Here is a 26,964-nt window from a genome sequence, read left to right as displayed (position 1 = left end):
AACAATTGGGACAACTGTAATTGAACAACAATAAAACAAGAATTTTATTTTTATTGGTTGATTAGTAGAGAGAGAAAACCAGAAACATCGTTTGTTGTTCGACTTATGGAGGCACCCACTGCTTGATCCTTCCGTGTTCCCTCTCCTGGAATCAAACCCCCAACCCTGGTGTTTGGGGACCGTCTTCTAGCCAACTGAGCACCCAGCCAGGGCCACACTTGCAATTATTCACCTGATGTGGACACTGAACTGCGTGCCCCGCAAGTTTTGGTTTGCCAAATGTGGGAACCCCGTCTGCCCAAAGACCCACCTACAGCCTTAACCCGTTCCTCGTCACTCTTAGAGCCCCCTGCCCCGAAGCACCCCGGTCCTCTCTTTTCTCACTCCTGGGGCCCGGCCCGCAGACCCAGGAGCCCGCCCCGCCCCTGCGGCTCCCCGGAGCCCCTCCCACCCCGCCCCCCGAGCCCGCCCTGCGACTCCCGACCCCGCCCCCAGGCCGGCGGCGCCCGTGCGCAGGCGCGGAGGGCGGGCGCGGGCGGAATGGGGACTGCAGCGGCGGCAGCGGCGGCGGCCGGGGAGGGGGCGCGCAGCCCGAGCCCCGCCGCCGTGTCGCTCGGCCTGGGCGTGGCTGTCGTGTCAAGCCTGGTGAACGGGTCCACGTTCGTGCTGCAGAAGAAGGGCATCGTGCGTGCCAAGCGGCGAGGTAGGGCGGGCCGCGGGCTGCACTGGGGTCGGCGGGGGTGGAGGGCGGCCGCCGGTGCATCGCTCAGAGTCCCGCCTGAGCCCGGGACGGGGACGGGAACGCGGCCCTGCGCACCGCCTGCGTCTCCACCGGGGCCGCTCCCGAGGCCGCCCGGAATCGCCCGGCGCCCCGAGCGATGGTAGTTGGGTCGCCGCCACCGCTTCTCTCCCTTCCCAGTGGCCGGCGGGGCCTGGTTCAGGTCACAGCGTTTCTCCAGCCGGCTTCTTCCTCCTGCCCGGGCCGTGCGTGTCCCCTCACCCGCCACCGGGTAACCCTCCTGTGCACAGCGGCCCCGAAGTGGGCGCAGTCCGCGGCCCGGCCTGCTTTCGCGCTGCCTGCGGGCGCCCACGTGAGAAGTGCGCGCTGGCCGGCGGGCGAGGGGGCTGTGCCCTCCCGGGCTGCCGCGCGTGGGTCCGGGCTGGATCCTTCTCGGGCTTAGACGTGAACCCTCCGACTGCAAGGGCTGTCCAGTGACGGAAAGGCAAGGCAGCGTCCTAAAACCCCCAAAGGGCCGGCTGAGCCTTGAGCGGGGGCCGCAGCGGGTTGAACCCGGCCTTCGGCGCTGGAGAAGGTGACAGCGTCGCGGTCCTGCTCCTCCCGTTCCCCTCGGTGCTGAGGCCGAGGCGCTTGACAGAACGCGACACCCGCTTTGAAAGTGAAAGGAGACCTTTTGGCCGTGAGGACTGAGACAGTGGGTGTTAGCCGGGAGTCCCGAGTTGGAGAGCCAACTCCTTTCATAGTTCGCATTCCAAAACGCTGGTGACCCGTTCCCTGAGCGGCCTCGGGTCCCGGAGCGCCTTCAGGAAAGCGATAAAGGGACCCAGAATAGGGAGTGAAAAGTCATGGGTATTTGTGATAACATGGCCGACTGTACCTAGAATCTAACTAAAACCAAGTAGCGATTCTTTAGCGTGCAGATGTGATGTGTCTCTCAGGTGACAAACAGACAGCGGGGGGCGGGACGGCAGGGCGGGCTGGTTCTTAGGGGAGTGCCTGGCAGTCTGCAGGGGGTCAGGAGTGGCTGAAGTGTTTGCTGTGACTCAGAAATAAAGAACTCACATGCCCCAGGCAGGGTGGGTGAGACGGGCACCTCACCTCTTCGGGTGACCCCCCACAAGCCCACCGCCCCAGCCTAACCATGAGAAAAACATCTAATAGACTTATTGGATTGGCCAAAAAGTCCGTGTATTTTTTTTCCATAAAATAAAAGACACATTTTTCATTTTCCCCGATAACTTTATTGATTTGGATATTTTGAGTGTGTTGGCTCTCTCCCGCTATTGACTTCTAAGGGGTAGAGGCCAGGGGCACTGCTGAACATCTTCCAATGCACCAGACAGACAGGAAAGAATTATTTGGCCAAAATGTCAGTAGAACCAAGAAACTTCACAAACCAATTTTGACATATTCAATCAGTCACAGCCCCTTCTCCATACACTGCACAAATTATTTCTTGTGTTTCAGTCACGTTTTTACCTTTCTTGAAACCATAGAGCATAATATGCCGAAAATATTGCATATTGTCTTCCATCTTCAATGTTAAAATGTCTACACAGAAATTCACCAGTTTTGGTAAGTTTTTTTTTTTTTTAATGCATGCTGATAGGACAGCTGTCACAAAGCAGTCCTACACAGTTGTTTCGGATGAAGTTAAAGACAACTAAATACTAGAGTCATTAAAGCGAAAAAACTAAACGGACTTTTTGGCCAACCCAGTAAACTGAGGGACAGCCTGTCGAGGTTGTACAGTCTGAGAAACTCTCCTAGACGAGATAAGACACAAGATGATCTCTACAGAAACCTAAACATAGATGTCAGTTAATGCAAACCAAACAATCATGGGGTCAAACTAAACGTGTCACTTCAGCTCAACTTACGTGTTCACGGCAGTTAGTGAATCCGAGGGAAAAAAAAGCCAACCTGAGCCCTGGCTGGTGTGGCTCAGTGGGTTGAGCGCTGGCCTGTGAACCAAAGGGTCACTAGTTCGATTCCCAGTCAGGGCACATGCCTGGGTTGTAGGCCAGGTCCCCAGTAGGGAGCCCTCAAGAAGCAAACACACATTGATGTTTCTTTCCCTTCCCTGCCTTCCCCTCTCTCTAAAAATAAACAAATAAAAAAATAAAGTTTTAAAAAATCAACCAAAAAAAAGGAAAACCCATGACCGACTCTGTTATTTGTACCTGCCAGCTATGCCTTTAAATTTAAAAAAGTGAAAATGCGACATTTGCTCATTTTATATTTCCCCGGTTGCCACACACCACTTCTGGCACACGCTAGCTGGGCTGGTTGTGGTGGGGGAGACAGACAGAGTCTTGTTTTGATGGCTTCGTGTTGATTTGTTCAGCCGACCTTTGCGAGGCCCTTATTGTGTGCGAGGCGCTGCTGTGGATATTGAAGTTACCCAGTTTTAGAATCTGCTCCTTCTAGGACCTGTCATCACCTCTGTTAACCAGCCACAGAGCTGACCTCTGTGGGACGCCTGCAGCTGAGGAGATAAGAGGAAAGAGGGGGTAGCTAGGGGCTGGGGAGGGCTGGCGGTTTTGGACGTGGTAAAACCCTCTGTCTCGCTGGAAATTTCAACTTTAGATGAACTGTCCTGTGGTAGTATTTCTTTGGAGTTTCAGTTTCAGGCGAGCCAAGGGTGAGGCTTTTTTCTGGGTGTGGCTTTTTCTGGTAAGGGGCTTTCAGTCTTTTTTTTTTTTTAAGATTTATTATTATTTATTTATTATTTATTATTTATTTATTTTTAGAGAGAGGGGAGCAGGGAGAGAGAAAGAGAGGGAGAGAGACATCGATGTGAGAAAGAAACATTGATCTCTTGCCTCTTGTACGCTCCCAGACCAGGACCAAACTCACAGCCCAGGCGTGTGTCCTGACCAGGTTTCAAACTGGCGACTGGTTTGCTTTGCAGGATGACGCCCAACCCACTGAGCCACACCGGTCAGGGCTCACTGACTCTTGAAAGGACCTTCCCAGTGAATGGGGTGGGCCAGGAGGTCCTGGCCACAGCAGTAGGCTCTGGGGAGTACCTGGCTGCTGGGGAGTCTTTGAAGGACTCTGCCAATGGGGAGAAGGCAGCGGGTGGCACCTTGGGGCGACAGGTCATTCACAGTATATCTAGGGTGAGAGCCCAGTGGAGGCAGAGCTTCGATGAGGAGAGCAAGGTAACCACAGGGCGTGAAGGCATCTGTGGAAAGTCCAGCTGAAACATTAGAATTTCTGTGCAGTGGAGTGTGGGTGAGGAGGGACCAGGGGGTCTGCCAGTGTGGGGCCATCTCCTGCCCCTGGGACAGGCTTTGCGGAGAGTCTCGAGAAAGCCAGGTCTTCGAATTTGTGCGAGGTTTTGGAGAATTGAATAGGCAAGTAACTCTGTGTTGATGCCTAGGCCAGGATGAACCCTCGGACCTTTTAAAATCCCCTTTCATCAAAACCAAGAGACAGCAACTCACAGCTATTAGGCTGCTATTGTGGAGAAACGGGCACTCTTGTGCACTGTCGGTGAAAATGTAAAATTGGTGCAGCTGCTATGAAAAAGACTATGGCGATTCCTCAAAAACGTAAACGTAAAATTACCACATGGTCCAGCAATGCCACTTCTTTATGTATACCCAAAAGAAAGCAGGAACCTGAACAGACGTTGGTGCCCCTGTGTTTATAGCAGCATTGTTTGCAATAGATAAAAGGCGGAAACAATCAGCTTTGGCTGGGTAGCTCAGTTGGTTGGAGTGTCGTCCTGTACACCACAAGGTTGCTGGTTTGATCCCTGGTCAGGGCACACGCTTGGGTTGCAGGTTCGGTCCCTGGTCATGGTGTAGTTGGAAGGTAACTGATCCATGTTTCTCTAAAGTCAGTAAACATACCCTTGGGTGAGGATTTTTTTTTAAAGGTGGAAACAACCAAATAGCCATTGACAGATAAATGGATGAACAGTCTGTGGTATATGCATTAAATGGAATATTATTTAGCTGTAAAAAGGAAGGGAATTCTGCCATCTGCTACAACCTGCGTGAAACTGGAGGACATGATTATAGCAAGTGAAATCAGCCAATCACAAAAGGACACATTCTGTTACAATTCCACTCATACGAGATATACAGAATGGGCAAAGTCACACGGACAGAGAGTGGGATGGTGGTCGCCAGGGGAAGGGAAATAGGGAGTTCGTATTTAATGGGGACAGAATTTCAGTTTGGACTGTACATGTTATACTATGTATATTTTACCACAGTTCTTTTTAAAAAGCCGTTCGGATTTTGTCATCTCTTCCCCGAGGGGAGCACAGCCCACAGGTGCAGTCACACGAAGATGCTCGGAAAGGTGAGGGAGTTGTCCCGCAAGAGTAGAAACTGACCCGGGTGTCCCGTCCGCTAGTCCGCACACCCTTCCACAGGGCAGCTTTCTGAAGGGCACGTGCTTGCTCCCGGGCAGCGGGACGTGCCCGCGCTTCTACCTGGCCTCTCCTACCATCTCGGGGCATGCAGCCGGGAGCCCGTGACCCCATACGAGGGCCCAGGTGGACATGCATTGTCATCACTCCTGCAGCCCTTTGGGTCTGTGGTTATACCGTATCTTTGCCATGTATTATGCGCTCCCGTGTATGACGTGCACCCACGTTTTTCCGCACATTATACACAGGATTGTTATACCCATGTATAATGCACATCTTTATTTTTCCCTCAGAAATTTGGTCAAAAAAGTGCACATTATACATGGCAAAAAGATGGCAATTCCTCTGCTTCTGTGAACCTTCCACACATGTCATTTGGCGTCAGTGGCCCTTCCCCAGGGGTTGTCTTGGCACCTGTCCTCAGCCTCTTCTTGCCTCCGACACCCATGGGATGGTGACCCGTCCACTTGTCTACACTCCCTCTAGATCTCGGTTCTTGCAGAGCGCATGTCCAGTCCACTGGGAGGCCTGTGGTGGCCCCTGAGTAATGTAATGCCACCCAACTTGCTGCGAGTAACCATGGAGTGAAGAGGGTAAAACCTGATCTTAATTTTTTTTAATTTTTAAAGGTTTTATTTATTTATTTTTAGAGAGAGAAGGGAGGGAGAAAGAGAGAGCGAAACATTAGTGTGTGGTTGCCTCTGGCGCACCCCCTACTGGGGACCTGGCCTGCATCCCAGGCATGTGCCCTGACTGGGAATGGAACTGGTGACCCTATGGTTCGCAGGCTAGCACTCAATCCACTGAGCCACACCAGCCAGGGCTGGAGCTTAAATTTTATGAAGAGATTTCAGAGCTTCCTTCAAGGTACTCCAAGCCGAGTAACCTATCTTTGGCCTCTACTAAGTAACAGAATCCAGAGTCCTCTCCATGGCTGAAACACTGTAGCCCCGTCTGATCTCTATCTAGCCTGAGGAGAGATTGTCAATAAGGACCGAGGTGAGAATAGTAAGCTTCCAAAGCCCAGACCTGGTTTACCTGATACCGTTTCCATAAGAAGAGAAGATAAAGGAGGCCCTGCTTAACAGAAGGTCCACGGTGTCCCTGACTCATTTATCTGTCACTGTTCTGTGGGTTGAGTGGACTCTGATGGGTGACTGTCCTGGGGGTCACATCGTGGATGGACCGGAATCACCTGCAGGTTTGACCGGACTGGCCTTCCACGGTGACTTCTTCACTCACTGGCCTGAGGCAGCAGGCACAGCTGGGGGCTTGCTGAGCCCCTCCCTCCATCTCTCCGCTCAGTCTCTTCACACCTGGGCTTCCTTGTACTGTGGTGGTCTCCGGGAAGTCAGATCCCTTATGTGGAGGGTAACTTCCCCTAGACCAAACCTTCCACGGAGCACAGTGGAAGCCATGTGGATCCTTGGGACCTGGCCTGGGAAGTCTTGCAGTGCCACTTCTGCCACATCCAGTGCAGGAGGGGACTGTGCCCAGGTCCCATGAGGCTGATCCAGAAGGGGAAGTTGAGGCATGCCCTGATACAGGAATGGCGGGGCTGGGATTTGAACTCAGTTCCAGCTGGTTTTGAAGAGGATCTGCGTCGTCCTTCTGCCTGTAGGGAAGGGGAGAAGGAAGAAAGACAAATTCACCTATAAATAAGGCTTTTCTGATGAGGGGGAAAGCTTTTATTTGGAAATGCTGGTACTCTGATACTGGGTTATTATAAGTATAATTAATACTTAATACCCATATGCTTATTAACACAAATAAGAATTCTTATTTTCACGTGAGGAGGAACAGGTCACTAGCTTAATTAAATTTCTGCCTGAAATAAATACCCACTGTTCTTAATGAACTGCAGCTAGACGGAGTATATATTTTCCTCAGAAATATTTCTAGAGTACAAAATATAATGTAACTTGTATTTTTGGTCCCTTAAGTAAGTCCTTAATGAGTAAACAATTTAAAAAAATTTTTAAAAATTAATATTGAGACAGAGAGATCAATTTGTTTTTCCACTTATTTATGCACTTATTGATTGATTCTTATATGTGCCCTGACCAGGGATCGAACCCACAACTTTGGCACAGTGAGATAACGCTGTACCAATTGAGCTACCCAGCCATTGCCTAAGCAGTCTTTTTAAAACAATATTTTGCCCTGGCCAGGTAGCTCAGTGGGTTAGAGGCATCCCAACACATCAAGGTTGTGGGTTCAATCCCTGGTCAGGGCACATACAAGAATCACCCAATGAATGCATCAATAAGTGGAACAACAAATCAATGTTTCTCTCTTCCTTCCCCCCTCTCTCTCTTTCAATACATTTTTTAATTTACAAAAATTTTTAACCATGAGGGACTAGAAAAGACTACTTTTCAAATATTGAGTTGGCCAAAAAGTTTATTTAGTTTTTATCTGTACACTGGTTCTGCTTAGGTTGTTTTGTTTTGTTTTGTTTTTTAAGATTTTATGTATTTATTTTTGGGCAGAGGGAAAGGGAGGGAGAAAGAGAGGGAGAGAAACATCAGTGTGTGGTTGCCTCTCGCACACCCCCTACTGGGGACCTGGCTGGCAACCCAGGCATGTGCCCTAACCAGGAATCAAACCGGTGACCCTTTAGTGTGCAGGCCTGTGCTCAATCCACTGAGCCACACCAGCCTAGGCTTAGTTTGTTTGTTTGTTTGTTTGTTTGTTTTTTAGCTTCATCCTAAAACATTTTTTAGATTGTATTGTGGCAGCTGTCATATCAGCATGCATTTTTAAAAAACATCAACATTGATGAATTTTTATGTAGCCCTTTTAATATTGGAGATGAAAGAAAATATGCAACACTTTCAGCATATCATGCTCTATTATTTCAAGAAAGGCAAAAATGCAACTGAAATGCAAAAAAGGATTTGTGCAGTGTATGGAGAAGGTACCATGACTGATCGAACGTGTCAAAAGTGGTTTGTGAGTTTCATGCTGGAGATTTCACTCCACGGTCAGGCAGACCAGTTGAAGTTGATAGCGATCAAATCGAGACATCAATTGAGAACAATCAGCGTTATATCACTGGGGAGATAGCCAACATACTCAAAATATCCAAATCAGTCAAGTTATTGGTGAAAATGAAAAATGTGTCCTTTATTTTATGGAAAAAAGTAAACAAACTTTTTGGCCAATCCAATACAATACACTCAATTCAACTCTCCCTAAACCTACAGGCCCTGATACTTCTGTGCCAAGAGCCTGTAACTGCAAGTGAACCCCTTTTAGACATTGGGGGCATCAGTGTGTGGGACTCGGGAGGCAGTGCCCTCAGCCTAGGGAGGCCAGGCGGAGCGGTTACCTTGTGTGTTCATGCCCAGGCACAGCCTGTTGGTATTATGCATGTACTCAGTACACAGAACCTGACATAGTTATGTGTTTAAAAAACATCTTCCTGCTTATAGAATATCTGGTCATCTGAGAAGTGCCCTGGCTGGTATGGCTCAGTGGACTGAGTGCCAGCCTATGAACTGGAAGGTCGTCGGTTTGAATCCCTGGCAGGGCACATGCCTGGCTTGTGGGCTAGGTCCCCAGCTGGGGGCGTGCATGTTTCTCTCCCCCTTTTTCTGCCTCCTTTCCTCTCTCTCTGAAAATAAATAAATACAATCTTTTTTAAAAAGATCTGAGAAGTACCTAATACTATGAACAGAAAACTACAAGGTGTTTATGTCCTCACCTTAATATAACTACTGTTACAGTTAGGATGTTTTCATTTCTAGTCACATTCAATACTTATATTTCCAAATTGAATTGAAATGAAAAAAATCTTACGGATTAAACTACTAACACATGGAGGTTAGAGAGAATAATGAAACAAACACCACGCATCAGACATTCCAAAAATATGTATATCCTTAAAATGTTTTTAAGCCCTGGCTGGCGTAGCTCAGTAGATTGAGCGCAGGCTGTGAACCAAAGTGTCGCAGGTTCGATTGCCAGTCAGGGCACATGCCTGGGTTGCAGGCCACAGCCCCCAGCAACTGCACATTGATGTCTCTCTCTCTTTCACTCTCTCTCAAAATAAATAAATAACATTTAAAAAAAAAGAATGCAGTCTCAGACCCCATCACAGACCTACTGAATCATAATCTATTTAAAAAAATGTTTTTAAAACCTTTTTAGTTTGGAAAATGTCAAATGAGGCCCACCTGTCTGGTGTGGCTCAGTGGATTGAGTGCCGGTCTGCTAACCAAAGGGTTTCGGGGTCCATTCCTAGTCAAGGCACATGCGTGGGTTGCAGGCCAGGGTCCCAAGTAGGGGGATGCACAAGAGGCAACCACATATTGCTGTTTCTCTCCCTCTCATTCTCCTTCCTTTCTGCTCTCTGAAAAGAAATAAATAAAATCTTAAAAAACAAAAAGCTATTGTAATAATTCTTAAATATACTAACATGCCTGGTCAGTGTTCAGATTTCTGTGACTATCTGCTGAGTTTGCCCCCATTTTCCTTGAGAATCAGGATCCAGCTTTGATGCATGCATTGCTGTGAGGTGGCTGCCTCCTCATTGTGCTTGTTAAAACCACAGTAGCGCCCTGGATGGCATAGCTCAGTGAATTGAGCATGGGCTGGGAACCAAAGGGTCACTGGTTCGATTCCCAGACAGGGCATATGCCTGGGTTTCAGGCCAGGTGCCTAGTGGGAGCCACGTGAGAGGCAACCACACATTGATGTTTCTCTCCCTCTCTTTCTCCCTCCTTTCCCTTCTCTCTAAAAATAAAGAAATAAAATATTTAATAAATAAATAAATAAAATAATAAAAACGCAGTAGCCCCTGGAGGCTGTACTGTGTGCATCTGTGTGTGCCCTGTGGGCACTCTCGCTCTGCCCTGAGCCCATCCCCATGTTTCATATCATGTGTTCTGGTGACTCTCCTTGCATGTAAATCTTTGAATGTCGAGTATTCCTTTGGATCGCTCCCTCAAAATTGAGTTTTAAGGTGAGGATGCTCATGGAAACTATGTATGAACTACATACACAGAGGAGCAAAAGTAGGTTTACAGTTGTTCATTTGGAAAATAACAGTAATTAATAAATTAGTAACACAATTATAAACTCTGTGTGTCACGCCCTCACAGCTGCAAACCTACTTTTGCCCCACCCTGGATGTTTTCATTAAATATGTATATAGTGAAATTGATTTCCAGGAACATCACACTATTTCCATTCCCACCGGCAATGGTTGAAAGAGGTGTGCTCAGCCGTGGCCGGGTGGCTCAGTTGGTTGGAGCAGCGCCTCATACACTGAAAGGTTGTGGCTTCGATTTCCTGGTTAGGGCACATTGCCTGGGTTGTGGTTCGATCCTCGGTAGGGGCACATACAGGAGACAGCAATCAATATTTCTCTGTCTTTCCCTCCTTCTTCTCCCTCCTTCCCTTCCTTCCTTCGTTCTCTAAAAAATCAATAAAAACATCCTCAAGTGAGGATTTAAAAAATAATTTAAAAAATAAAAAAGAGGCATGTTCATATTTAAGTATAGTGGAAATATAAACATGTATTCCAAATATTTTTTTGCCCTGCCTCAGTTCCTTCTTTTTCTTTTAAGATTTTATTTATTTATTTTTAGAGAAGGGAAGAGAGAAGAGAGGGAGAGAAACATCAAAGTGTGGTTGCCTCTTGCAACCCTACTGAGGACCTGGCCCGCAAGCCAGGCATGTGCCCTGATTGGGAATCAAACTGGCAAGCCTTTGGTTCACAGGCCAGCACTCAGTCCACTGAGCCACACCAGCTAGGGACTCAGTTCCTTTCTTGCAGTCATGGCTGAAGGCACATTATTGCAGGATAAAGAGAGAGAATGTGTCCACCTGTGCTGGATTCTTACTTACCCTTTGGAACACAGAATGGAATTTCCCATAGAAACTGGGAGAAATTTGATCACACCCGTCATTGCATTATGCTCAGCATTGTGTGGGCTGCTAGAAGTTTAGCTATTGTTTAGGAACTATTTCTTTAAAAAAATATATTGGAGTATAATTCCATAGAGTAAGCTGCACAGATCTTAAGGATAAAGTTTAATGAGTTTTGAGAACTAGGACGCAGTCTGTCCAGAAGGTATCTAGCCATGTGATATGAAAAATAGAAGCATTTATTAAAGGAGATACAAGATATAAGAAGAAACATTGTACATAAGACAATGACACCTCAGTCCCCTTCAAAGTAGGCACTTTGGGACCTCACACAGTTCTCCCAGTCGCCATGAGCTGTCCCTTTGTATTTTTCTGAGTCTCACTGACTGCCTGAAATCTCTTCTCTTTCAAAGGTGATTTTAGTTTTGGGAAAAGCCAGAAGTTGCAGGGCACCAAATCTGGGGTCTAGGGGGGCTGAGTCACCTGGGTGATTTGACATTTCATAAAAAAACTCTGCATGAGACATGATGTGTAAGATGGCATATTGTCATGATGAAGCTGCCAATCACCAGTTGTCCATTGCTGCAGCCTTCTGAATCACCCAAATAGATTCCGCTGAGGAATGTTCAAGCTTAAGGCAGAATTTAATGTAAATTCATTGTTCTACTCGCTCAGTCATTTGAGCGAGTACATGGCCATGCGATGGCCACACAGTACACACGCTCACTCAACTGTGTCTACCGCCCCCACTGATGAGTACAGTGAAGGCTCATTGTTCACGCCTGCGCATTCCAGTCCATGCTCCTTGGCTTCCAGGGTACATCCTTGTCAGGCAAACCACTCTCACTGTATTAACGATGATGGCTGCACTTTTTTGCAGACAGACCTTGTATACCTCTGTAACCAACACCCCAGTCAGGAAATGGACTCCTGCCCGCACCCTAAACAGCGCCCCATGCCATTCCTCCTGCCCCCCCCGCACACACCAGAGCTCCTGCTCCCCTTCCCGGTCTGCAGAGTGAATCATTCTTACCTACTCTTGAACTCCATACATATGGAATATTACAGTGTGTATTTCTCGTGTCTGCTTTTTTTTTTTTTTGGCTGAGCATACTTTGAAGACTCATCATCATTAATTATCAGTAGTACGTTCCTTATATTGCTCAGTAGCGTTCCGTTGTCTGAATCAACCACAGTTTGCTCATTTATTCTCCTAGTGACAGCCATATGTGGTTGTTTCCAAATTTTGCTTCTTGAATAAAGGTGTAAGGACAGTTCTTTTTTTAAAATTTATTTTAGAAAGAGAAATATTGATTTGTTGTTCCACTTATTTACGCATTCATTGGTTGATTCTTGTGTGTGCCCTGACCAGAAATTGAATCCACAACTTTAGCGTATGGGGATGATGCTTTGAGTTCCTTGGACAGGCATTGGCTTTTTTAGTCTTTTCTTTGAATAATTTTAAAGATTTTATTTATTTTCAGAGAGAGGGGAAGGGAGGGAGAAAGAAAGGGAGAGAAACATCAGTATGTCATTGCCTCTTGCGTGCCCCCTACTGGGGACCTGGCCCATAACCCAGGCATGTGCCCTGACTGGGAATTGAACCAGTGACCCTTGGCTACACATGGCCCATGCTTAACCCACTAAGCCACACCAGCCAGGGCTCTTTGACAATTCTTATATAATTCTTTTTAAGGCCTAATGTTATTTGTTTTGGGTAAATGCCTTGGAGTAACAGCGCTGGATCACGAGCAGGCATATAATTAAGTTTTAAGAAGCTTCTCAACATTTCCCACTGTAATTGCACCACTTGACACTCTCATTGTGACACGCTTCACACTGCCCTCCACATGCACTGTTGTCATCCCTTTAATTTTAGCCTCTCTGGTGAGGGTACAGAGGTGTCTATCTCACTGTGATTTCATTGTGCATTTCCCTGATACCTAATGCTATTGAGCATCTTTTAATGAGTTTATCAACCATTTGTATGTTTTTTTTGTGAGGTGTATTTTGAAGACTTTTGCCTACACTTTATTGGGTTTTGTCTGTTTATTACTGATTGGCTGTGTGTGTGTGTGTGTGTGTGTGTCTGTTTCCTGATACAAAAGTCCTTTGTCAGTTACTGGGATTGCAACTGTTTCCTTTGTGGCTTGTCTTTTTATTTTCCTTGTGGTACCTTTTGCAGAGCGGAAATTGTATTGATGAAGTCTAACTTTTCTTTTTTCTCTGTGGGTGTTCCTTTTTGATTTCTGCGAAAGAAATCTTTGTATCCTCGGGTCGAATGGCCTGCTGTGTTTTCCTGGGAGGAGATTGATAGCTTAGGCTTTAACCTTCAGGTCTGTTGACTGTCTTGAACTAATTGTTGTGTATGGCTGAGCAGGAATCAAAGTTCGGTGTCTGCCCTACTGATACCCTCCTGGTTTAGCACATTCAAAGGGACTGATGCTTCTCCCTGTGCTCTGTGATATGTCGGTCTATTTCTGAACTGATTGTGTCATTGTGTGTGTCTTTTCCATGCCCGTATCATAATGTCTTGATTATGTAGTTATTTTTTAAAAGATTTTATTTCTTTATTTTTAGAGAGGAGAAGGGAGGGAGAAAGAGAAGGAGAGAAACATCAATGTGTGGTTGCTTCATGAGCATCCCCTACTTGGAGACCGGGCCCACAACCCAGGCATGGTGCCCTGACTGGGAATCGAACCTGTGACCATTTGATTCACAGTCCAGAGCTCAATCCACTGAGCCACACCAGCCAGGGCTATCTAGTTTTATAGTAAATCTTAAAATCAGCCAGTGTAAGTCCTACAACTTTGTTCATCTTTTTCAAAATGCAAAACCACGTCTTTTTTCCCCTTTGAGAACTAATTGGCTTTATTGAACAACACATAAATCGGGGAGCTTTTCAGTCTAGCAACTAAAAGGGAGCTCCCCAAACTACGTATTTCTTTAGGAAAATAACTTCTCCATATCTAATAACCAACATGCAAAAGGACTTCAGGTACTGCATCCATTCCTGGGTTGATGAATACCGCTGCTTACGTTGATTCCGATTCATACCCTCACGTCACTGTGGTGGTGTCAGAAAGGAGAATTTCTTGATTTGTAGTCGTTTTGTAAGAACTTTGGACAAATTATGTAGCATCTTTTTTACACATTTTTTTTTTTTCAAGAAAAACCACAGCACTCCTTGATTAGGAAAGGACCTACTGCCCCATTCCTGCTTTGCTGTTCAAAGGGACTTCTGTTATCAGGAGCACACACGCGTGAGGACACTTTCTCTGTAATCAGAAGGCAAATAAACTAGGTGACAGTCTGTCTTTTTGTGCTAGAAAGTCACATTCTAAGGACATTTCCGGTGCCCATGTGTCCCTCAGCTGAAGGTTCACCGCACCGTGGACGGAGAGCCTCGCCGCCAGCTGACACCCCCAGCTGACACCCCCAGCTGACAAGTCTCTCTTGTGCTTGCACAGCGCTTCTTTGTCTTACAGTGTTCAGCTGTCATCAACAGCTCTCAGCTGGCACCCAAAGTTTGCAGCGGGACCATTTAGCCAGGATTTCCCTCTTGCTCCCTCTGCAGCCCACCCCCAGGCGTGGAGCAGGGGAGGCACGAGCGTAGATGCACACAGCGGAAACCCCTCCGTGCCCCGCGATTCTGCGGCTCCCTGCTCTTCCTGAGACCAGAAGGCTTGAGTCCCAGGTGTCCCCTGGGAAAAGTGGGCACAGGGGCCTAGGCTTGAACAGGTGTCTCCAGGGGATGTCAGGGCAGTGATGCTCGAAGGTGACACTGAATGAACCAAGTGGTTTTAGGGCATAAGAGAAAAGGATCCATCCATGACAGGCTGAGGGCCGATGTGGGATGCAGGCAGCCAGGAGTGTCTGAAGGAGTGTGGGGCAGCCAGCTCAGGGGGTGCTGGGCACGGGTGGGTAGGCCAGCCGAGCCGTGGACTGCCTTCAGGACAGAGCACGGGGGCGCTTCTGGACCGAGGCCCTTCGGGGCCACCTGGAGGAGCTTCACTTTGATCTACAGCTGGGGGTGTGCGTCAGGCATCCAGACAGAAAATCTGACGGACTTCATGCCCACAGAAGGCGACAAATTTTGCCTCATGCTGGCCACAAAGGGGAGGGTGAGCTATACACCTTTTGCTGGATTCCAGCAGCTCCTGGCGGGGGGTGTGAGTGCATTTCCTGAAACCTGGACACTTTGAACTGACCTGGAGCCTTTAACAAAAGGGAGACCAAAAGCTTGTCCTTTGCCCTGAGTTCTTTGTAGCCCAGCCTACCACTCATTTTAAAGATTTTATTTATTTATTTATTTATTTTTAGGGAAATGGGAAGGGAGATAGAAAGGTAGAAACATCAGTGTGTGATTTCCTCTTGAGTGCCCCCTACCTGGGACCTGGCCCGCAACCCAGGCATTCACTCGGACTGGGAATCGAACCAGCGACCTTTGGGTTTGCAGGCCGGTGCTCAATCCACTGAGCCACACCGGTGAGGGCTGAACACATTTTGAATTACTGGTTTGAAATTTTTGTTAACCTGACATCCAGGCCCTCTCTCAGACAGTGTACTGCCTGCATGTGTCCTGTTTGTCTTGTACATGTAATATGTATGTTACTTCTTTCTGCGTCTTTGTGTGTCTTGTAATACATTTTCAGTTCCGATTTTTATTAGTACCCGACCATGCCGTCCCTCAGTACCGCTTTTCTCTGGGCTCTTACACCTAGTACAACACAGAAGACAATACCGCTCAAGCACCTGCTTATAGTCCATCTTGCATTGTTTGCTTCTCTTTCATGCACATCAAAAAAGGACAAGAAAATTGTATGTGTAATCATAACATCAGTAAGCAATATCAATAGCTTATTGATGGACATAAAATGTTTCTTATTCCAAATGTGCAGAAGGAGCAGAAGAACTTGGCCTGCTGCTTCCTGGTCCCCCGTAACTCCTTGGAGACCTAGGAGGGAAAAAGGTGAAGACAAACCATCAGGAATGTGAAGATACAGAAATCTCTGCAGAATGGTCCTGAGGCCCATCTTCTTGGCACCTGGGAACAGCAAGAAGATGACATTTTGAAAGACAAGGCTTTCACAGCAAAAGCACTGTCTGAGGGTGGCCTGGTCCGAGGCAGGGGCCTCAGCCAGCACCTCCTTCTCCTGAAGTTGAATGGCACCCAGGTTGCAGGAAATATACCAGGGGTCCGAGTTCAAAGCAATGGCATCAGTGCAGGGCAGGCCACAGATGCTGAAAGCTCCAGGCGCCCTGGCCTCACACCTTTGGTTTGTGACTCAGGTGCTATAGGCTTAGGAGTGAGTCAGCCCATATGTCACAATGACAGGAGAGCTCTGGAGCTTAACATTATCAGGCCCCTGCTTCTTTTCTTTTCTTTTAAAGGTTTTATTTATTTTTAGAGAGAGAAGATGGAGAGAGACAGAGGTAGAGAAACATCAGTGTGTGGTTGCCTCTTGCATGCCCCCTACTGGGGACCTGGCCCGAAGCACAGGCATATGCCCTGACTGGGAACTGAACCAGCGACCCTTTGGTTCACAGGCCAACGCTCAATCCACTGAGCCACACCAGCCAGGGCAGGCCTCTTATTTCTTAAGCTATTTTTTTGTGTGTGGTAAAATATACATGGCATAAAACTTACCATTTAAACCACTTCTAATTAATCGTACTGTTCAATAGCATTAAGCACATTCATGTTATTGTGTAAACATGATCACTATTAATTTTCAGGACTTTTTATAATTCCATTCTGAAATACGGCCCATTGAACAGTAACTCCCCACTCCCACCCCTCGCCCCTAGTGATAATCTGTCCCTGTGAGTGCAGCTCCTGCAGGAATCTCATAAAAGCACGCTCGTGAAAGAGTTGTCCCTTTTTACTGGCGTATGTCACTTAGCATTTGGCCTCTAACATTCACCCATGTTGTCGCATGTGTCAGAATTTCATTCGTTTTCAAGGCTGATGAGTAGCCCATCTTACACCCTTTAGTGCCGTTTCTCCTAAACTACGAAAGAACAAGTCCATTGTTCAGTTGCTCAATGTCCAGTTGTTCACCCATTCATTCATCGATGGACACTTGGGTCGTTTCCGCTTTTTGCCTTTTGTGAATCATGCTGCCTCGAGCATGGGTGTGCGAATGCAGATGTTCAGGTCACTACTTTTACCCCTTTGGGGTGTGTATTGTCCCAGAAGCGGAATTGCCGGGTTACATGGCGATTCTATACCTGCATAACTACGGTGCAGTTTTCCACAGCGGCTGCGCCGGCTTCTGTTCGCACTGACATGCGCGGAGGGTGCAGTGGCTCCGCGGCCTCCCCCGAGCCTGTTTTCTGTGCGCGAGTGGTCATCCTGGTGGACGTGACCTGCTCTCTCCTCAGAGCCCTGAGTTGCATTTCCCTAATGATCAGTGAAGTTCAGCACCTCTTCATGCACTTTATTTATTTTTTTTTAGACAAAGGGGAAGGGAGGGAGGAAGAGAGGGAGAGAAACATCAATGTGTAGTTGCCTCTCCTGCACCCCCTACTGGGGGCCTGGCCCGCAACCCAGGCACATGCTCTGACTGGGAGTTGAACCTGCGACCCTTTGGTTCACAGTTGAGGCGCTCAACCTACTAAGCTACACCCGCCAGGGCTGTTTGTTTATGTGTTTAGTGAGGAGGCCTCTGTAGGGGCGAGATGAGCCCATCTAAGCTTCTGTGCTAGAGATTCTCACTGTTCTTACTGAAATTTAGTAGGTTTTCTTGAGTAAATGTGTCTTGGTGGACTGTATACTCTTAGGACAATTTCTAAAGCCTTAAAAAATGTGTTTTCATACTGGATTCACTGGTTAGGGTTGTTTTGCTAAAGACCTGGCCCACGAGCTTCCTCACATCCATGTCCTGGTCGTGGACTCACGGTCTTTCATTCTTAAAGGCCCAGCACGCATGGGCGCGGGGGCACCCTCTTCAACAGACACGGTATGATTAGCACACGTGGGGATTCACGTGAACTCTGTGTTCTGCTCCACAGGGCGAACGGGGCACATTTTAGGTGCAGCTGTAGTCTGTCACTCACGGGGTGGCATGGGCCACTTTTGCATCAGACACACTGAAGAGGATGGGAGCGACTGCCAGGGCCGCGCCTTCTCCAGCTGGAGGCTGTCAGCGGAGGCAGAGCTCCAGGCCGAGGGACAGGTGCCTGTCCCCAGGGCCACTGCCCCGAGTCGGGGCACCTGCGGATGGTTCTCCACCAGGTTGGATGCCGCTGCCCAGCAGAGGTCGCTGTTGGCTGAGTGCTGTCCCCTGGCCGCGTGGCCGCCAGCTCGAACTAGGCCCATTGCCAGTACTGTCGTGTCTCCCACTAGGCACCGTGCGTCGTGTTTAGTCACCAGTGCCCTTGGTCCCCTGCCCTCTGCCACAGGTGTTAGCCTTCCTGTGTCTTTCATGACCTCGCCACTTCGGAAGGGTACAGGCCAGCTAACTCCTAGACTGTCTCAGTTTCCTCCTGATTAGATACAAGTGATGCACTTTGGCAGGAACACCGCTGAGGTGACACTGTGCCCTCCCCAGTGACCTCTGAGGACGCACAGGATGCTGATTTCTCCCATTGCTGGCGCTGTTTGCTTTGACCGCTGCTGGGCTAGGGTGGTGTCTGTCAGAGTATGCAAGAACGGTAAAGATAACTTTTTCTGCCCTGGCGGGTGTGGCTGAGTGGACTGAGTGCCGGCCTGTGAGCTGAAAGGTTGCTGGTTCGGTTCCCAGTCAGGGCACGTGCGTGGGTTGCTGGCTGGGTCCCCCATTACGGGAGTGAGAAATACAACCACACATTGATGTCTCTCTCCCTCCCTTCCCCTTTTTCTAAAAATAAATAAAATCTTCAAAGTAAAAAAAAAAAGATAACTTTTTCTTTGTATAATTATTGACGAACCAGGGGAGCTGCCTCAGGGAGACCACGTGACCATGCCGCTTCTCAGCCCCTGGTCACCGACCCGCGTCACTATTCATTGATGCTTCCTGTCTAAGTCGCTTGTTCCTGTGAGGTTGCCAAACAGTGACATTGTGACTCAGCCATTCCTCCCACTTGGTCACTTTGGTTTTTTTAAGTACTTCCTGTGAAGGCTAGAGCTCTGCTCCTCCATGTGGTGGGCTGGCTTCCTGTGTTAATTATAACAAATCACCGAGAATTAAAATGGCCAATCAGAAGTAGGTACTTCACACTGAATGGAAAGAAACCTCTCTGACAGGGAGCGTTTTGACATACCTGAAGGACCAAGGTGTGTCTCGGAGGCAGGGAGTCCCTCTTGCTGAAGGCGCTGTCACCCAGCAGGAAGAGGGGGACAGCTATGGTGGACTGAGGGGAGTACAGGGGACTCAGCAAACGTCCCAGCACCAAGGGAGAGCTCACAGGTGGGCTGCACTGGTGGTTGGCAAAGAGCCACCCCAGAAAGGTTCTAAATTATGCTGAGTAGCCTGTAAAACAATTTTGTATGAATTGGTTATAGTCAATGCATGAGAAAATTGGACTTAAAAAAACAAATCTCATTTGAAAGGAACATAAAACTTTACTCCAGCCCTGGACCGGGTGGCTGTCAGTTGGTGGGAGGATCATCCCTTAAACCCATAGGTCGCAGGTTCGATTCCCAGTCAGAGCACATATGAGAGGCAACTGACTGATGGCTCTCTCTCTCCCTCCCTCTCTGGTCCCTTCCCCTCCCTCTAAAATCTATAAGCATGTCCTGAGGATTATATTTAAAAATACTTTATTCCAATGAATATCTGTGTCTCTGGAGGGGTGTGTGTTGCACCCCTGCACCCCAAATCATAAAGGTTCAGCTTGTTGTTTGGGTCAGCTTGACTTGGTTGCAAAAAGCATCTGCCACTTTTAGTGGCTTGTCATTCTGCAATTTGTAGACTAACTTAAAAGATTCCTGAGTTTACAGTATGACATTCATTATTTTTTCAAAAAATTTTAATATATATTCAGTGTTAGAGAGAGAGAGAGAGAGTGTGTGGGCGGGGGGGGGGGGGATTTGTTGTTCTACTTATGCATTCACTGGTTGATTCTTCTATGTGCCTGGACCAGGTAGCGAACCTGCAACTCCGGTGCATCCACACAACACTCTAACCAACTGAGCTATTCGGCCAGGGCGTTCTGGTCCCTTCAGTTTTAGTTTTCATGTAATTCCTCTCTTAAGTATGCAGCTTTTAACCCTCTTGCTTCTTGCCTCTCTGACATTTCCATCTTGCTCTTTCATAGGTACCTCCTATTTGACGGACATTGTGTGGTGGGCAGGCACCATTGCAAGTAAGTACCCTGTGTGGTGAAGAGCTTGTTTTCTTTCTTTGTTAAGATCAGTCATTCCCCTGGCGGGACTGGGGTGGGGTGGGGGGGAGGATGAGATGGGGGGCGTGGGGGCGGGGGTGGAGGTGGGCGTGCAGTTAGCCCTGAATTTAGCCCAGGCCACACTCTGCTGGGCCCAGAGAAACTAAAATAGCTCCTGCTTACTCACGCGTAGTCGGGCTGTTGGCCTTTGGTGAAATTACATGTTTTTGCTGAACGTAATTGGTTTTACAAAGGCGGCTTTCTTCCTTCAGCTGTAAGGACCAGATCATGTGCTATGACCAAAAACGCACTTTATAGATTTAGAACTTTTAAAGATATAAAGGAAAATAACATGCGAAATTTCAGAAATATCACGAGGTTCATTTGTCTCACATTGGCTGCTCGTTGAGAAATGACCTAGCAAACGTGATGGCTTTCACGGGAGAGCTGTTATTTAAGCTCTCGCTCCCTGTCACCCGTGTGGTCCTTTGTCAGTGCGGCCCAGCAGCCACACCGGAGCAGGTCCCGGGCCATTTCAGGGACACGGGGAGCCCGACACGATCTGTCTTAGAACAAGGGTGTTTCAGGGAGAGAGTGGAAATATACAGTGTTGCATCCACTATCAGTCACTGGTTTAGCCGGGGAATTTCCGGAGACCGCTGAAGCTGCTCCCCAACCTATCGGGACAGTGACTCGGGGAGGGGGCCTTGCTCCCCAACCAATCAGAACAGTGATGCGGGGAGAGGGGGCAGGCGCTGCTCACCAACCAATCAGGACAATGACTCGGGGAGAGCGGGGCGGGCCCTGCTCTCCGGTGCAGTCAGGGCCCTTAAACGTGCAAATAATGCTTCTTCCCCGACAAGTGGTTTCTCATAAGCTGGAAAGTGGCTGGTTCAAGGCTCAGCCTTCCCAAATGCAACTCGGATCCTTGCCAGGAGAGGGCGCTGTCATTGCAAGTGACATCCTGTGATTCTCTCCACAGTGGCTGTTGGCCAGATTGGAAACTTCCTGGCTTACACGGCGGTCCCCACGGTCCTGGTGACACCCCTGGGTGCCCTTGGAGTGCCGTTTGGGTGAGCGCTGGTGTTCTGTGTTTTGGGTTTTAATGTGCCATATGTGTAGAATGGAAACTTTCTATTTTCAATGTTTCTGTTCAAATAGTTAAAGGAAAATCGTGACTGAAGACAGTTCTTCAGTGTTCTCTATATGGTTTAGTTTCATTCCTTCAAATGTATTATTTTTAAAGATTTTACTTATTTATTTTTAGAGTGAGGGAGAGAAACATCAATATAGGGTTGACTCTCGCTCACCCGCTACTGGGGACCTGTCCGGGTACCTGGGCATGCACCCTGACTGGGAATCGAACCGGCGACCCTTTGGTTTTCAGGCTGGCACTCAGTCCACTAAGCCATACCAGTCAGGGCTATTCCTTTAAATTTAGTTGTGTGAACTGTTGACCGTTGTCTTAGAAATGTGCTTTAGTATATTTCAAATCCTAACTTACTCCTGGGGGTCAACAAGTGTCGTGCTGTCATTCTCTGAGTTGGCCCTGGAGGACGTCTGAGAGACTAGAGTTTTCCCGGCGCCTTGGCAAGTGATTCAGAGAAATCCTTAGGCAGAACTAGTCGGGTGGTATTTTATTTGGGTGCCTACCATTCCCTGCTGGACATTGAGCAGCCCCCCGACCCCCAACCCTGGGAAACTGTGGAGGCTGAGACAAGTCACACCTGGGTGCCACTGGGTGTGTGACAAAATTTACATCTCACCAGAGTCAACAGCAACTGGATCCCCCAGGAGTGGGCTCTGGTTTGGTCTGGAGCAGGGCTGTCTGATCTTTTGGCTTCTTGGGGCCACACTGGGAGAAGAGGAGTTATCTCGGGCCACACATTCAATACACAAATGCTAACAAAAACTGATGAGCAAAAGAAAGGTTTTAAGTAAATTTCTGATTTTGTGTTGGGCCGCATTCATAGTTATCCTGGGCCTCATGTGTCCTGGGGACCGCAGCTTGGACCCCCCTGGTCTGGGGCGAACCCGAAGGGAGTCAGGGCTTTGGGTTTTTTCTGGAGTTAGGAGGTGAGCTGGGCAGGGGTGCCCACCCTCAGCTCAGGCTGGGGCTTGCCAAGGGACTGGGGACAGCGGGACCCAAGCACACTCGCAGGCCTTCTTACCAGGTTGCCCAGGTGTGGGGCAAACAGGATAAGGGAGGAGAGGGGACATGAAGGCTCCCAGCCACCACCGGACGTCACAGATGGAATCTTTTTATTATATGTTATTATATAAAAAGGACTAAATAACACAGCTCTTCCCATGAACTTAGTTGTATTCTGCTTTGCTGTTGAAGAAATCATGAAGATGTGATAGAAGAGAAAGAAAACCCAAGGTTCTCATTCACTGAATGTCTCATTCAGAAGACATTGGTCTTCTGCTGTGTTCCAGACAGACCCCGAATGTTTGGGCAGACGTGTGTCTGTGGTGGATGTGTTAATTAATTAACTAATTAATTAATTAGCTTATTTATCCACCCTCACCCAAGGGCATGATTACTGATTTTTAGAGAGGGTGGAGGGAAAGAGAGGAATATCAATGTCAGAGAGAAACATCGATCGGTTGCCCCTCACTCACACCCCAACCAGGGACTAAACCTGCAACCTACTTGTGCACCCTAACCGGGAATCGAACCCACGACCTTTCAGCTCGTGGGATGAGGCTCCAACCTGCCAGGACTATGATGGACGAATCTAATTTTGTGTTTTTAAGCTTTAGGTTTCTCTGATCTAAAAAGCACAAATACATTTTGCACAGGAACCTTTGAAAATGTGTCTGTACAATAGCACGCTGCCCTTATCCAGACATGAGGCTCATATCATACACGGCTTGACGTCATTTTGCATGTTGGTTGGCCCCCAAAATCTCTCATTGCCTGAGTGGTGCTCATGTCGGGGAATCATTCCTCCAGCTTCCCAGACCTTAGCATCAGTGTCTGACTCGTTCCCTTGAAGAATAATCAGGCAAACAAGAAACCTGAGGCTGCGATCTTTGCACATTGCGTGTTTAAGTGTAGGTATGGAGATGCCTTGCCTGGTTAATTTCCAAAGAGCTGTTCTGATGGACTTCAATAATTAAGTCACCTCACCGGAAATGCTCACTGCTCCTAGTCTTCGGAAGACGTCACTCATTCAAAAAAAAAAAAAGTGAGGTGGTATTATGGATAAAAAGGCTGCCTTTAACTGAGGATCCCAATAAAAGTGATTTTTAAAAAGATGTTACTCATTTATTTTTAAACAGAAAGAGAGGGTGAGAAACATCATTGTGCGGTTGCCTCTCATGCGCCCCCTACTGGGGACCTAGCCCGGAACCCAGGCATGTGCTATGACTGGGTGTCGAACTGACGACTCCCTGGTTCACAGGCTGGTATTCAGTCCACTGAGCCACCCCAGCCAGATCTAGTTCTCCCCTCTTCTCGGAGTAGGCCTTCCCTACCAATTAGCCTTTCCCTACTCCAAACCTCTGAACTTTTCAATACGGGCCTTTCTCTTGCCGCTTAGGGTATAGGAACCTTGGGACTGTAACACAAATATGTGTCACCTTTGTCCCCTGATCAGGATGCTATTTGGGCTTCTGCTTGTCATTGCTTCCCAAATAGCTGTTCTTACTGATCTCAGTACCTGCTTGTTGCCACTCAGCTTGAAAGGCCTTTTTATTTAAGTTAACAGCCTCATGGGCCAGGCTTGTTTCTGCCTATGTCTTCCTGCACGCCAGCCCCTCCCCACTGTGGCAGAGCCCGCCTCCCAGGCTGGTTCCAGGCCAACCTCCTCCTGCTCCTGAGAGTCGTCCCCCCCCACCCTCTGGTTCCCTCCTATGCAGAGCTACTCAGAGCCCCTGCGTTCTGATGTCACTCGCTGGCCCTTTCAGTGACGTTTCTGATGCCCTGCGCCCCTGCTGGGCTCCTTTGAGGGGCAGACACAGAGGGTACGAGGAAGAAGATGGCAGCCTGGGCTACTACACGGGAGTGTTGCCACCATGATGTCACCTCTTGTTGGCTTGGTGGCCTTGGGTTCAAAGTAATCCTTCCTGAGGCTCAGTTTCTTTGTCAGTAAAATGAGAATTAAAATGGAAACAATCCTGGTTGATCTGGCCTGGCTGCCGCCTCCTCCTTGAAGATCTTCCTGGTCTCTGATTGCCTTCAGTGTGACACTAGGAATGTGGCAGTGGCCAGTCGCAGGATTTCCTAAAGGCCCAGGTTTTCTGCCCTGGCCCAGGGGGCTCAGTGGGTTGGGTATCCTCCAGCAAAGTGAAAGGTCTCCAGTTTGATTCGCAGTCAGGGCACACGCCTGGGCTGCAGACCAGATTCCCCACTAGGGGGTGCACAATAGGCAACCACACATCGATGTTTCTCTCTTTCTCCCCTCTCCCCTCTCTCTAAAAATAAATAAATAAAATCTTTTAAAAAATGGTAAGGCCAGAGCGGGCCCTTCTTTAAAAAAAAAAGCAAAACTTACTTTCCTACTCTGGTATATTTCATACCCACGGAGCAACACCACAGCGAGCTGTGTATACATTAACTGTGCACTGGCTATGTATAGAGTTTGTATGAAAATCCTGTTTACGGTGAATAGGGTTCGATAAATTTTTGATCTTTCCACTCTTACAAAAGTAAAATACAGCTATATAGAAAATGTAGCCCCCTCTCTCTGGCTCTAGGGCTCTCTTCTTCCTCGAGGATGCTGGGAAGACCGTGCTGTGGCTGCCTGCGTTCCTGAACGGATGCTGTTTTGAATGGGAAGGAACTCTGAGCACAGCCCGCATCGGGCTGGCCCGGCAGAGGGTGGCAGGCTTATTCTTCTTTGGTGTAGAGGGAACAGGCTCTGAGGCAGAAGCCTGCCCTCCTTCCAAAATTGTGTAGCTTTTGTATCTCATGTTGATTTAGTTTGTAAACTAACCCTATAGAAATAAGCTAATGAAAAAGTAATGGGGAATGGTAGGAGAACCCAGGTGTTAGAGTTGAGCCTTAATTGATAGGCCTAAATGACTAATTCTTGTGGAAAGCTGTTATTCCAAAATTGTGCAGCTCTTGAATACTCCTTTTCTTTATCACAAATATATATATATATATATATGAAAGAAAAGAAAATGTAGCCTCATAGTGTTAGCAATAAAAATTTTTCTTGAAAGAAAATGTGGGTTTTCTACTCCGGCTGGTGTGGTTCAGTAGATTGAGCACCAGCCTGCAGACTGAAAGGTCACTGGTTCAATTCCAAATCAGGGCATATGCCTGGGTTGCGGGCCAGGTCCCCAGTAGGGGGCGCGTTAGAGGCAACCACACACTGATGTTTCTCTCCCTCTCTTTCTCCCTCCCTTCCCCTCCCTAAAACTAAATAAATAAAATCTTTTTTTTTTAATGTGGCTTTTCTAAAGTAACTGCGATGGGTAGACACAGGTCTGATGGTATGATTTCAGCTCTGATTTCTCTTCTTTTAATCCAAGGTCCATTTTAGCCTCTTATCTTCTGAAGGAGAAGCTGAACATCTTGGGCAAGTTGGGGTGTCTGCTCAGCTGTGCAGGCTCTGTCGTGCTGATCATCCACTCCCCGAAATCTGAGAGTGTGACCACGCAGGCCGAGCTGGAGGAGAAGCTGACCAATCCAGGTGACCCCTTCTAGCCTTCGGTTGTCCCGTGTGAGCCTCCGGGGGACACCGTGCCATGTCCCCAGACCCTCTGCTGTCCTGTGCAGAGTGCCCCTGCCTCTAGCACCTGTGCCATCTTGTTGGGTTAGCTCTAGGCCCCCATATTGGGGACCACCTGTGTCCCGGCCCCACCTCCCCTGGTGTGCCGCTGTCTGAGAGCCATAACCCAGTTTGATTTACCTTAATGCTCCCCACAGGGGTCTCCCTTTTTCCTGTGTATTTTTGATGTATGATAAGTTATTTTTTTGACAAGTGCAGTACAAAACCAACAATTGGGATAATTGTACTGGTCTGAGAGTAGAGATTCACCAACATTTCTTCCAGTAGACCATCTGCGTTCCTGACCAACACCCTGAGACAGGGGCCAGCCCCAAACTGCAGCCCCCATGTCCTGACACAGGTGTGTCCGGCCACGGAGAGTCTCCTGCTCCCCTGCAGCTCTCCGTGGCCACGGAGACACAGCCATGAGATGTCAGATATGAAAAGGGAATTCATGGTGAAGCTCTCCGAGACTGTAACTTCTCATGCCTGAACACTTAGCGTGGTGGCGTTCATTTCCTCCTGTAAAAGACAAAACAGTTACATTACAGAGACGGGACAGGTCAGAAAGCTAGAGCTGAGTGTCCCAAGGGACTTACCGTATTTTGCCGTGTATAATGCTCACTTTTCCCCCAAAATTTTTTGAGGGAAAATAAGGATGCTCATTATACACGGGTATAATAATCCCATGTATTATGCACACACAGTCATAGGTGTGCATTATACACGGCAAAATATGGCCCTTTATCTACCATCAGAGCACTGCGTGTGAAGGCTTTTGCTTTTTTTTTTTTTTAAAGATTTTATTTATTTATTTATTTATTTATTTATAGAGAGGGAAGGGAGGGAAACAGAGAGAGAGAAACATCAATGTGTGGTTGCTGGGAACCATGGCCGGCAACCCAGGCATGTGCCCTGACTGG

The 26,964-nt window shown here is 48.0% G+C and overlaps 1 protein-coding gene across 1 annotated transcript in view; it reads left to right on the top strand.

The window, feature by feature from the left end:
• Positions 1 to 525: 525 nt before the first annotated feature.
• NIPA1 (NIPA magnesium transporter 1) overlaps positions 526 to 26,964 on the top strand; it is a 32,860-nt gene continuing 6,421 nt past the window's right edge. The window contains exons 1-4 of the mRNA XM_028503680.2: positions 526 to 703; positions 20,250 to 20,297; positions 21,298 to 21,388; positions 25,803 to 25,963. Coding sequence (XP_028359481.1) covers positions 541 to 703; positions 20,250 to 20,297; positions 21,298 to 21,388; positions 25,803 to 25,963 — 463 coding nt within the window. The 5' untranslated portion in view covers positions 526 to 540. The remainder of the gene's footprint in view (positions 704 to 20,249; positions 20,298 to 21,297; positions 21,389 to 25,802; positions 25,964 to 26,964) is intronic.

Source organism: Phyllostomus discolor, chromosome 12, assembly GCF_004126475.2.
Source record: "Phyllostomus discolor isolate MPI-MPIP mPhyDis1 chromosome 12, mPhyDis1.pri.v3, whole genome shotgun sequence".
Taxonomy (NCBI): domain Eukaryota; kingdom Metazoa; phylum Chordata; class Mammalia; order Chiroptera; family Phyllostomidae; genus Phyllostomus; species Phyllostomus discolor.
This window is presented reverse-complemented; position numbering and strand designations above follow the sequence as displayed.